Genomic DNA, 11,633 nt, shown 5'->3' with positions numbered 1-11,633 from the left:
CCCTGGTCTGTATTATGAGTGGTGGCCCTTGTGATGCTGCAGCGAGGCGGGCGGGAGGAATAGAGGAGAGGGGAGGGGTCGCTCCATCCCCTCGCGCTCACCGAATCCACTTCTCACAGCGCGCGGGCTGCTGGCGGGAAGGCACGTGAAAGCGAGAGAGAGAGAGAGAGAGAGGGAAAGAGCAGGGAGGGAGGGAAAGGAGAGAGAGTGTGTGTGCGTGTCTCTGTATGTGCGCGTGGATTGCACCACCGCATCCCGTTCACCGTTTCTGCAGGCGGCCATGCTCTGATGGGGAGAATAAAACTGACAAGCCTGTCTTTTTCCATAGATTTACCCACCGCCGTATCATTCCAGATGTGACTGACAAGTCGTTTTATGTCGCCCGCATTGAGTCCTGTGCTGTTCACCTCAGAGACACTGTGACACCATGGCTTTGGTTATGGAACCTATAAGTAAATGGACACCAAAGCAAGTACTGGACTGGATGAAAGGTAAATTTTGATTCTTTCATTGCATCAGGCTAGTAATTCTCGTGAGTGGGGATGATGATGATGATGATGATGGTGATGGTGGTGGTGGTGGTGGTGAGCAGAAGAGGGCCACACTGTGTGCATGTGTGTTCTCCGTATCCTAACCTGCAGCCTGACGTGTGATTTAGCCGCTGTGTCTGACCATAGTGAGACTAATTAAAGTCATTAAAGTATAGTGTGAATGCGTTGAAGCGGGTGCAGTGAATGGATGTTCCCAAGAGGCAGGGATTTAAGGCTCAGCATTCTGATATCTGGCTTGCTATGGAGCCAAGCCTAAAGGCTGGAGCAGCAGCAGCACAAGCTCTTATCAATGAATGTGGAAGATATGTCATCTTCTCTTTCACTCATTGGCACATGCTCTTAACCCATAGCACAACTACCTGTGTGTGTGTGTGTGTGTGTGTGTGTGTGTGTGAGAGAGAGAGAGAGAGAGAGAGAGAGAGAGAGAGAGAGAGAGAGAGAGAGAGAGAGAGAGAGAGTATTTCCACGTGCGTGTGCGCGTGCCTTTATGATTAATGTAGTTAGCTGCATGCACCCATACCCCCCCACCCCCAATCCCCAATGCCAGGCGTACAGTCAGTTTCAGCACCCTGGACAGCGCAATGCCGCCTGCCATATAAGGCAAGCGCACTGATCACGCTCGCTTTTCTTTCCTTTTTTTTCTTGTTGCTCGCTTTGCTGGCGAGAGGTACGTCCCTTCCAACAGACAGTATGAATGAGTAATCACTAATCATGCGTGTGTGTGTGGCGGGAGCTGTTCTCACACACTCTGGTCAGCTTCAGAGCTGTGAGACAAACTGGTGTGCCGATTGACAGACAATGAAAATGGGGAGGGAGGGTGCCCGCAATCCCTTACTTGAGAGAATGACTTAATCGCTAGTGTGTGATGACTCAAACCCACAATGCAATGCTCCTATCTGGACACTTATGGTTAGGTGTCTGCATACGATGACAAAGAGTATGAGCGGTCCTAAAACTCCTAATTCCTATGTGTGCTTTAAAGCTACAACATTTATGCTTTATCCTTTATGATAGCAGAGCCTAATGTGTGCGATTAGAAGTCACGGTCGTTGCTAGACCCTCAGGGGACCTGGTGAGGGGGTATTTGGGCTGCGTTACGTTGAGTCCGATGATAGTCTTGTTTTATGATTGCTCTCTTTAGCTACTGTAAGCAGCCGATAGAGTCACGGCTTCACCCTCTGATATATGGAGTGTTCACTTGGAAAGCTTTTCTCCTGTGCTGTTCATTTAGAGATACTGGTTCAGATTTGAGTGGAGATAAGATTGGTTACAGGCCAAACTGAGTAATAATTTTGCAAGGTGGAAAACAAAAACCATGCAAATCTGAGGTCAGTCGTGCCATACATAATGTAACTGTTGGCAAAGCAGTTTATACTTAAATATCTCTACTAGCAGCTAGTGTGGGAGAAGTTATCAGAGCTTTTATGTAGAGAAATCCTCTTTCTCTCATTTTTCATCCGGGACAGACAGGTTTTTTTGCCAAATGTGGAGTTGATTACACACCTTATTACACATGACTAAGTTTTGCAAGTGAATGTATTGAGTCCTCTCAAAAACATTTACTAAAATACAATCTTGCATGTGATAGTCTTAGAGAATTCACCCAAGGAAAACCAAGGATTTCAGGCTATTTGATACACTACTCGTTGTTGGTTAGTCGGCAATAAAGACTATGTCACCCTGGTCTTGCAGATGATTGTTTCTTCTTGTTACTGCCCCACACATGGTCTCCACCTGTGTTCTTTGAAAAAAGGGCCTCCTGGCTTCTTCCACATGAAAAGCTCCGGGAATCACTTCCATAGACATTAAGCAACATCTCCATGTTCTCCTGCTTTCTGTGAAGCTCCATCCTTCTTCCTTTGGGGCTTCTAACATAGACCCTCAGCGGCAGGCTTATGCTCTGATCTTATATTCTTATGAATAAAGTGAAAGGCAAAAGGCTAGAATTAATCTCTTCGCTTACAGGGGTTTCACTTTGGCCTATTTTTCCGGTAGCTTTTCATCTCTCTCATGCTGATCTGATTTTTGTGCCATTGTAGGGAGCAGTGACATTGAGACCTCCCTAAGAAGTAATGATTTCTCTTCCTCACACTGAGTGAAAAAAGAACTTGTGACTACTGTACACAGAAATGTGACGCATAGCTGCTGATAGGGAATCTTTCCAAAGAAATGTCTTTAATATTATCCCTCTGTAGAGACTGTAGGCATCAATTGGCAATCATAGTCCTTAATGTTCTATTTTCTGATAATACTGTGCCTTTTTGGCTGTGCACAATGGCAGATGGTAGCATAGTTGAAACAGTAGAGTTGTGTGTATTTTTGCTTTTAATAACAGGATATTAATTGCCTCTACAAGACAGAATCCCGAGAGATGTGACAGGAATGAGGAAAGATAGGGAAACAAAGAAAAGGTTTTCAACCGGATCAGAACCAGGGACTCAAGAATAGTGTGTTATAGCCACAAAACGCTCAAAATGGAACTCTTATTCATTACTAAGACTGAACTATTTTCGCTTTTCTCAACTTACATGAGGGAAATAATTGTTGGAATCCAATGTATTCATCAAAAGAATACAAAATATTGCTAATTTTGTCTCATCAGTTTGGAGGAAATTTACAGGGAAACTTTTACTCTTACATTTAGCAGCTGTAGCTCCGTGGGAGAGCGAGACGTCTCTCAACGCAGAGGTTGGGGGTTTGATCCCCACCACCTGCAGCAACATGTTCGATGTGTCTTTGCGCAAGACAATTAACCCCAAGTTGGTCCTGCTGCTTCATCAGTGGTGTATGAATGGGATTAGTTACTTTTAACGGACACTTAACATAGCAGCTTCTTCCATCAGTGTGTGAATGTGTAGGTGTGACCCAGAGTGTTTAAGCACTTTGAGTAGTCAGAAGACTAGAGAAGTGTTTGACAATCTCAAGTCCATTAACCATTTAAAAATAACCTTTAACATTCTGTTTTACAATGACTTTTTTTTTTTGTACTTGTTAAGTTTGTATTTCTTTCTTGACGAGGTTCTTGGTTCAAGAATATGTTGCATTTTCCCCCCTCTAGTTTTGTCCCGCTGGTCAATGTAAGAAGTAGAATCATTCAGAACGTTTACTTCAGAAAAGCGTCATTGCCACAACACATGTGCCATGCCTTAATAGTTAATAGCATAAGCAGGTCTATGGTGAGCTAATTGTATTTATAATTGTTTTGTTTGAAAAACAGCACTGTATTAAGTCAAGCAGAATTACGATAATAAGGATCTTAAAAGTCTTCTTAAGTACTGGATCTGAGTAAATTACTTTTAACATTGGGGTTCATCAATGATGGTTATATTAATAAAGATCCTACCACCTTTAAAGCAGCTACATTAATCCAGGTTTGCTTTATGACAGCATGAACTTCAGGCTAAAAGAGTTTATGACATTCATCAGGGAGGCACACTTAGAACTCCACCTTTGAAGAATCCATCATTTCCTTGCACAACTCCTCTTCTTCAACAGTTTCCCCCTCTGTCATATGAAACAATACGGGACAGAGTGATGGAATACTGACACAGTGAGCCGACAGGCCCTGGGAGCCCGTACTGTAGCTGCAGATGGACTGCTCCAGCAGCAGAACACTGGTGAGGCCCACAGAAAGATGACTCATCAGCGTTTGTTTTGATTCGAACACCCACACCGGAGGAGTTTCCTCTATGTGAGGGTATGGAGATGCGACTGATGTGTAGAGTATGACGTGGACAGATCAGTGTGTTAACATGTTACTGCGTGAAAGAAAAATTGACTTCTTCTCTGCTCTCAGTGCTAAGCATTCCTCATAAGATCACCCGGTGCTTTCAGGCGCACAACATCGGCAGCTCGCTGATGCGTGCAGACAGAAAGTGGAAAAGGCTGTTCACTTTTCCTCCAGTAATCTCTTATTTCCTTCTCTTTGTGTTTTTTGTATTCGAACAAGAAATCTAAAAATAAAGGTGAAATATGTCATATCAGTCAGTGCGTGAGAAGTACAATTTTAGATGACATTAATTGATCTGTGGAAATTTCTTGCTATTAATTTGGACAAAGAGACCTGAAAGTAAAGAACGTAATAGTTTGCTGCTGTGTTATAAGAATCCCTCGGCTGTAATTTAGTTGATTGAGTGTCCTGGGGTGTTGAGAACCATGTTTACTACCATTCCTTACTGTGTCCCTTGATTTAGTCTCCTGCTGACATGGTAAAGAAGTCGGTGCAGGAAAACACACTTCCCCTGGCTCAGACTTTGTGCTTGTAGTTTCAGCTGCATTAAAGATTAAAGAGCGTTCCTTATTGTGAGAAAACACACACTCTCTCGTGTATACACACAGGTTGAGGAAACTCCTCCAGTCCTCCGTTTTTGTACTCAAAGGGAGGCAGTCACTAGGCGTACTCAGATACATGCACTCAGAAGAATGCACATGCTCACTGAAATATATGGTACATATGTATGATTGCACACTGACACACATGCATAAACACAAACTCTGGAGCAGCAGCTTTAAGTGGGGCATTGGTAGTCATGGTAACCGGATCGGATCATGTTGGAGTCACAGCACATGTCATAAGACGGGGAACCATCAACACACATAGATGCCCATTCTACATCTCGTATACCTCCCACACAAATTAAGACCCATAATGAGTAGCATACGTATACAGAGCTTGCACACGCACACAAGCGCACACACAAACACACACACATGCATGCTTCCCCTCCTGTTTTATAGCCCACAGCTGAGAGAGCGAGAGCAGGAACACTGATTCAGGAATGGAGAAGCGGGGAACAAAATGAAAGAAAGGCCGAGGAGGCTAAGATGGGGGAGGAAATGAGGGAGTGTGTAAGGGAAAGGGAGGGCATGACGGAGAAAGATGGGGAGAGCACAGAGGCGATGGCAGAGGGGTGCGGAGAATGGGAGATTCAGTGGGCATCATATCAAAGCAACCGCTCTATCCGGGGCTGGGACAGAGGCGCCTGTGTGAATGTGTGTATGTGTGTGTGTGTTTTGTATTTTGCACCTGTTGTTCCAGGAACTGCAGTTTTACGATCTCGTAAATTACCTTCAAGGAAAGTTTCTCTAGGGTCAGGACCCATCAGGCACATGAGCACAGACAGGTTATCTGGAGATTTCTGTAAAAGAAGGGGGAAAATATACAATGTACATGACAATTTCATTTTTGGATTTACAAGCTAGCAAATCAAGCTTCACTCAAAAGATTACACTGGATTACACACTACTAGACCTAGAATTAAAGATAAGTAACCAGGACAACTCTCTGGAAATATTCAGCAGTCGACTACATCAAACTTTTTTGAGGGTGAAATAAATGCAGGAAACACTTGGCTAGTATTTGGTTCAACTGGAAGCCAAATGTTTCATCCGCCATTCAACAGACACAGACGTCACCTTTTGCTACACAATGATGAAATCTAATGTCTTCTTTGAGCTCTGTTGTATAACCAAAAACATCTAAGGAATACAGATGATAAATATGTATCATCTCAAGGCTAATGTTGCTAACATGATCTTTTCTATGTGTTGGACATATGCTCAAAGGGCGCCACAGGAGTGAGTCCTAAAACCCAGAAGTAAGTTAGCAAACATGAAACATCATAAAAATGGGGTTCATTTGTGAAGATTATAGACTGGTGTAGTGATGACGTATTTTTGTAATCCAACCCGATAAAAATGGCGCCGGTGGTTCCTACAAAAATTCGCCTGGGATTTTTGCTTTGGATTTTGGATCATTGCAGAAAATAAGCTCTGTGTCAAACACACGTTTCTGATACATAGCTGTTTTGTTCAGCTGGATAACATTTACAGATGAACACCATTTATATGAAGTTTGAAGCATTAATGTAGTTGAGAGAAGTAAAAAGCTAACGTTATGCTCTAGCGAACTACACCACGGTTGGTTTATTATGACGTCACGACCGTTATGCTTCATCTACCTAATCAGCGGTTTTGACAAGCTAGCAGAACCGTAGCTTATTAAGTTGTTTATTAAACTAATATGAGCACTGAAAAACATGAGGATTAATGAGAGAGTTCCTGGGATGTGACAACCACTGTAGTTTCAGTTAGCTACTTGTTAGTTACCGCCGTTTAAAGTACGCTTAAAAACTAAAAATTAACAATTGGGGCTAACTTAGCTAACGTAGTTTATCTCGTCTAACAAAACGTCAACATCGCTTCAGCTTGTGTTCACCACAGACCTTATTTCAGGCATCTAACCACAAACCCATTCAAAATCCCCATTGACTTTTAAAGTTAGGAACCCATGGCGTTAAAATGCTAACTCACTTCCTGGTTTTAGGACTTAAAACTATACCAGGCTATCCTGCTGAACAGCTCAGTTTGTCACAGAGCTTATTTTCTGCAACGATCCAAAATCCAATGCAAAAATCCCATAAGTAAAATCTCTATATGGTGATGCTAGTTCTGGGTTGGCCGACAAATGTAAGTCATTTGTTTTGATCTCTATTGGGATCATCACTTTATTCTTATATAGAAATAGCAGAAATAAGTTCTCACAAACAAAATGGCAAATTTACATCTGTAAAAACAAAACAACGAACTACAAATGGTTAAATGTCCAACTAAGAGAAACTGAAAAGTTGGGTTGTGACCCTGCTTCATTACTGACATTCTTGAATTAATAGAACAGCTTTAATCACGTAAGTCTGGTTTCTACCTCTCTGTGAATTTGCCACAAAGACCATTATCTCTGGATTTGTTGTGTTGTTATTGTGTTTATTTAGATAAGCGTCATTCTTTCCACTTTATTTTCAGGAGCGGTGCACAGTCTCCTAAACCTAAATTACAGCTGCAAATGCATTAAATGGTAACAATGGTGTTCCTGTTAACATGCTACTTTACTTACTATAGTCATGTAGTCACATCGAGTTCTCTCAGGTCGGGTAGATCCTCAGAGTGGAGCTCTGCCTCCAAACTCCTCACATATTCCTTGTTGACCCTATTTTCCATGTCCCTGTTCCTTCGCTTGCCTCTTGACACCTCCCTGCTTGCTGGATATCAGAGAGCAGGCTGTGGTGCACTTGAAAGCTCATACCGGGGAGCTAAAATGCCACAGTCTTTAGAATATTCTGTCATGATGTGATGAATATTTCACAGTAGGAATATTTTTAGTGAGTGTTGTGTCTTTTCTTCGCACTCACCGAAGCACTTACTCCAGCTTGAAGCTTACAGATGGAGGGCAAGGCGACAGGACGAGAGTCTTTGCTGCGGCCCCCGCTCTAAGCCCAGCCCCAGTCTGACCCAAACATGGTCTCAGTGGAAACACAGGTTTGAAAAGCCTGATTTCAGTTGATGTTAATGGCCAAACAGCAAAGTGCAGAGCTGCTGTATTCAACTCTAAATGCAGTCTTTTTAAGGTGGCCTTCAACAAGCTTTCAGTCAGTGTTTGGACTGCGTATATATGCTACAGTATGTGCGTATGTGGGCTCCTTAGCCTAGCATCAGCGCAAGGTCCTGAGGGGCAGCAACTGCTGAGCGCTCACTTTTGCTCCGAGGCCCTCCTTCCCTCTTTGGTTGCCTGGCAACCCCTGTGTTTCTGAAGAGGAAGGGTTTGTTTTGTACAGGAAAGAGAAAAAAAGATTGGAGGGAATTGCATGAAATGTGGATGAAGCTGTCAACATGAGACACTTGTTCAAGCATCAGTACACTGGCGTATAGTGATGGCAGGCATCAGGGGAATCTCCAGGGTTTCTTACAGACACATTTCAGTTTTGCTTACTAAGATATTTGAATCCCACATCAGACTATACAAAACATGAACAAGAGAAATGTGAAGAACAGGTTTAAACAGCTTAAAAAAACAAAAACAAAACAACAACCTGTCCTACAGATTTATCTTTTCTGATGATTTAAAACTAGATTTTTTACAGAATGTGACAATGTGAGTTTTAGACAATTTGGAGAGTTTATAAAGCTCCAGCAATGCTTGTACAGTAGTAGGCTTATAAAGATCCACTTTATTAGACCGACGCGTTTAGGCGTGATGCTTTCATCAGGGTCACCAAGAAACATATTGCAAACGTGATTTAAGTAGGGGAGGTATGACATTGAAAAAAAATGTTAAAAAGTACTGAAATATAACCATCATGTGATAAACATCCACATGTATGATGCAATATGATGTGTATTTTGGCCAATGGGGAACATGCAAAGATAGGTGGCTGAGATGGTAATGTGGTTTTCAACCGATAAACTCAGTCAGTGTTCTTTGGTTAAAACACAAAACATGTTATTTTTATCAGCTTGCTCAGATTTGATTGACAGCGGCCTGGCAGTGTTCGCAAACAACCCACCAATAAAATCAGATTCTGCCTGTCTTTGATTGTTGTAAGGTGTTTGTTACATCATGCAGTGAGCCCTGGCCAGCTCTCCTGTGAACATCCGAATGCGTTTCATGAACTATCTCATAACTGTGAGCAAGAAGCAACATGAGATTTTTAAACCAAGCATTTTTTTTAAGGCAGAAAACCGAGAAACTAAACAGCACTGTGCTGTGGTGCCTTCGTCCACTGAAATGTCATAAAAGATGCTCTTGGTTCACTTAAAAGATGAGCTGAGCTGACAAACTCACAGCTTGTAAAGTGCCATAGCAAAATGTAGGGTGTTTTGTGTAAGTATGACCTGCCAAGTCATGCTGCATGCAGTAATCTCAATCGCTTTAGATGACGAAAAAGCATACAGTTCAGAATGAGAGAACAGTGGCAGACTGTGGAAAAAAAGTCAGTTGAATGTTGACAATTGACAAATGTGTGTGTTGAAAAGTTATTTAGAGTGGAAGAACCTGGGAGATACGAAGGTGATGCCCTGGTTCAGCAAATACTGTTCAATATTAAGCTCCTGAATCGCTGGCGGAAAAACAATATTTACACAGAACACATTCATGTTTGTTGCCTGCCCTCTGTAGTGACTCCTCCACTCTGTGGAAGCTGGCTGGAACACGGATTTATATGTTTAAGCTCTGGTAAAAGATCGTCTTCCTCATTCTGTCTCATCCCTGGGAAAGAGGCACTTGTGATGTTTCTCGTGCAAAATTACTTTTTGTTTATTTCAAATGCACATAGGCTGCGATTCTGTTTGATTCGTATTACACTGCGTGGCCTATTTGAGTAAGAGGTCCGTTTTTACGTCTCCAATGAGGGAATAGACAGCTGGAAGAAAATATTTGTTACTGAAGATATATTAACATAAGCCACTTTAATAACTGTCTGGAGAAGTGAGTACCAACAAACCTGACCTCTGTGTTTCAGTTCATTGGTGTGTGTGTGTTCAGGGCACAATGTGCTATTTCCAGCTGGCGTTTGAACTCTGCAGATGAACTCAGATCAGCTGTTTGTCCTCAAGGGGAGACTTTCTGACTCATCCTATTGGCTGGAAGCCGTGTGTCAACATGCGCATGTACATGTCTGAATGTAATGTATGCCTCTTTGTGTCCATCTGCATTTCTATGCACATGGCAGCCCAATCCAGTGAGTAAGAACTCACATATTTGTCTCTAACGTTGAAGAGAATTGGTGCCAAATGTTGGTAATTCAGGTTTATGTTTATGTAGAGAACTACATATACTGTACATTGTAATATTGTTTGCCAGAGTAGCAGTCATCCTGGACCTCTATTATTATTTTATTTTATTTCATTCCTTATATGTAACAACTCTAAATCTCCTCTGATTCACATAAGCAATTGATTTACAATATTCAGTAGCATGCTGCCATTTTTAGGATGATTTATCCTCTGTTGAACGGTCACTTTAAGAGTATACCCACTTCTTCAGGCACCACACTACTGGCTGCATCTTTTAATGAACAGACACCAGGAAGAGAACTGATGTGATGGCTTGAAAAATAAGAGGGACTTTTTCCACCTTGCAGACAATCTGAGACGTGAAGACAAAACTGTGCCTATCGGTGAAGGGAACAAGCCACTGTGCTTCAGACTGTCGCTTTTTTATTGGAAAGGGAAACTTGTTGTAAATTTAGGCAAATGTTAAAGGAAGATGCATTTAATCACTTGTCCTGTATTCATAAAGTGCCAATTCATAACAAACGTTATGCCAAGGCACTTTGCACAAAGAGGACGTCTGCAGCGGATGATTTTGCAGAGAAAACCAGAAGGATATATTGGATATAAGGATGTAAAGATTTCCATTTTGCTATGTCTTTTTTTAAAATATATATTTCCCTCATATCTCTGTTCTAGCGAGGGTTGGAGTTCTCATATTCAGAAATCCTCCTTATCAGCTGTAGGGCTTCCTCGGCTCTGCCTCTGTGATCTCTGCATGGTCGTCTCTGCTCCCATAGCTGCTGGCCAGCTACAGAAATCTGCACGTTCAGTCCACTTGTTCATATCTCTGCCAACGCTGCTGATGATTCATAGACTGCACACCACTATTATTCATCTGAAATCAACATTGTTACACTGAAAGGAATGAAAAGGAGCTAATTTAAATATAATGCTGGAAAGTAGCAGTGTACTCGCTCTCATTCAAGAATTAGTCAGCAAGAAGATTTTTATTCAGAAGAAGGCAGAGCTGTTTTGAATTTAATAGCGCTGATTTCTTTTTCTTTTCTCTCTGAACAAAGACAAGGAAATGTGAGGACAAACAACAATTGAAGGAGAAGTTTTACAGACCCACGCAGAGATAATTTGACATTTCAAATAACTACAGAATTTGACTACTTCAGTGTTTCTTCACGAGACAAATGTACTCTTATGCTCACTGTTTTCATGCTTTACTGCTACAGTTGTTAAATGGTCATATTTAAAATTTAATCATCACTACTGTATGTATGAATTGTGCAGATATTAGCTGATACTTGACTGTCTATCATCCTTTATTGGACATGTGTGCTTACACATGCACACTCACCCACACACACACACACACACACACACACACACACACACACACACACACACACACACACACACACAGCCGTCAGTGTACGAAAGTGACATTACATATAAACATAAATAAGCAAAGACTAATATGTAGTACCGTGGTGAGTCATGCAAGAATACTTAGGAGAATGATAGTAA

The 11,633-nt window shown here is 41.8% G+C and overlaps 1 protein-coding gene across 5 annotated transcripts in view; it reads left to right on the top strand.

Annotated features, from left to right (window-relative positions):
* Positions 1–97: 97 nt before the first annotated feature.
* The window catches only part of LOC306829286 (connector enhancer of kinase suppressor of ras 2), a 58,465-nt gene continuing 46,929 nt past the window's right edge, over positions 98–11,633 (top strand). The window contains exon 1 of one of the 5 annotated variants that reach the window (XM_079352269.1): positions 98–491. In XM_079352269.1, the coding sequence (XP_079208395.1) occupies positions 428–491 (64 nt within the window). In that variant the 5' untranslated portion in view covers positions 98–427. The remainder of the gene's footprint in view (positions 492–11,633) is intronic. The other 4 variants (XM_079352268.1, XM_079352270.1, XM_079352272.1 and 1 more) reach the window with 4 other exon arrangements.

Source organism: Symphodus melops, assembly GCF_947650265.1.
Source record: "Symphodus melops genome assembly, chromosome: 9".
NCBI classification, from domain to species: domain Eukaryota; kingdom Metazoa; phylum Chordata; class Actinopteri; order Labriformes; family Labridae; genus Symphodus; species Symphodus melops.
This window is presented reverse-complemented; position numbering and strand designations above follow the sequence as displayed.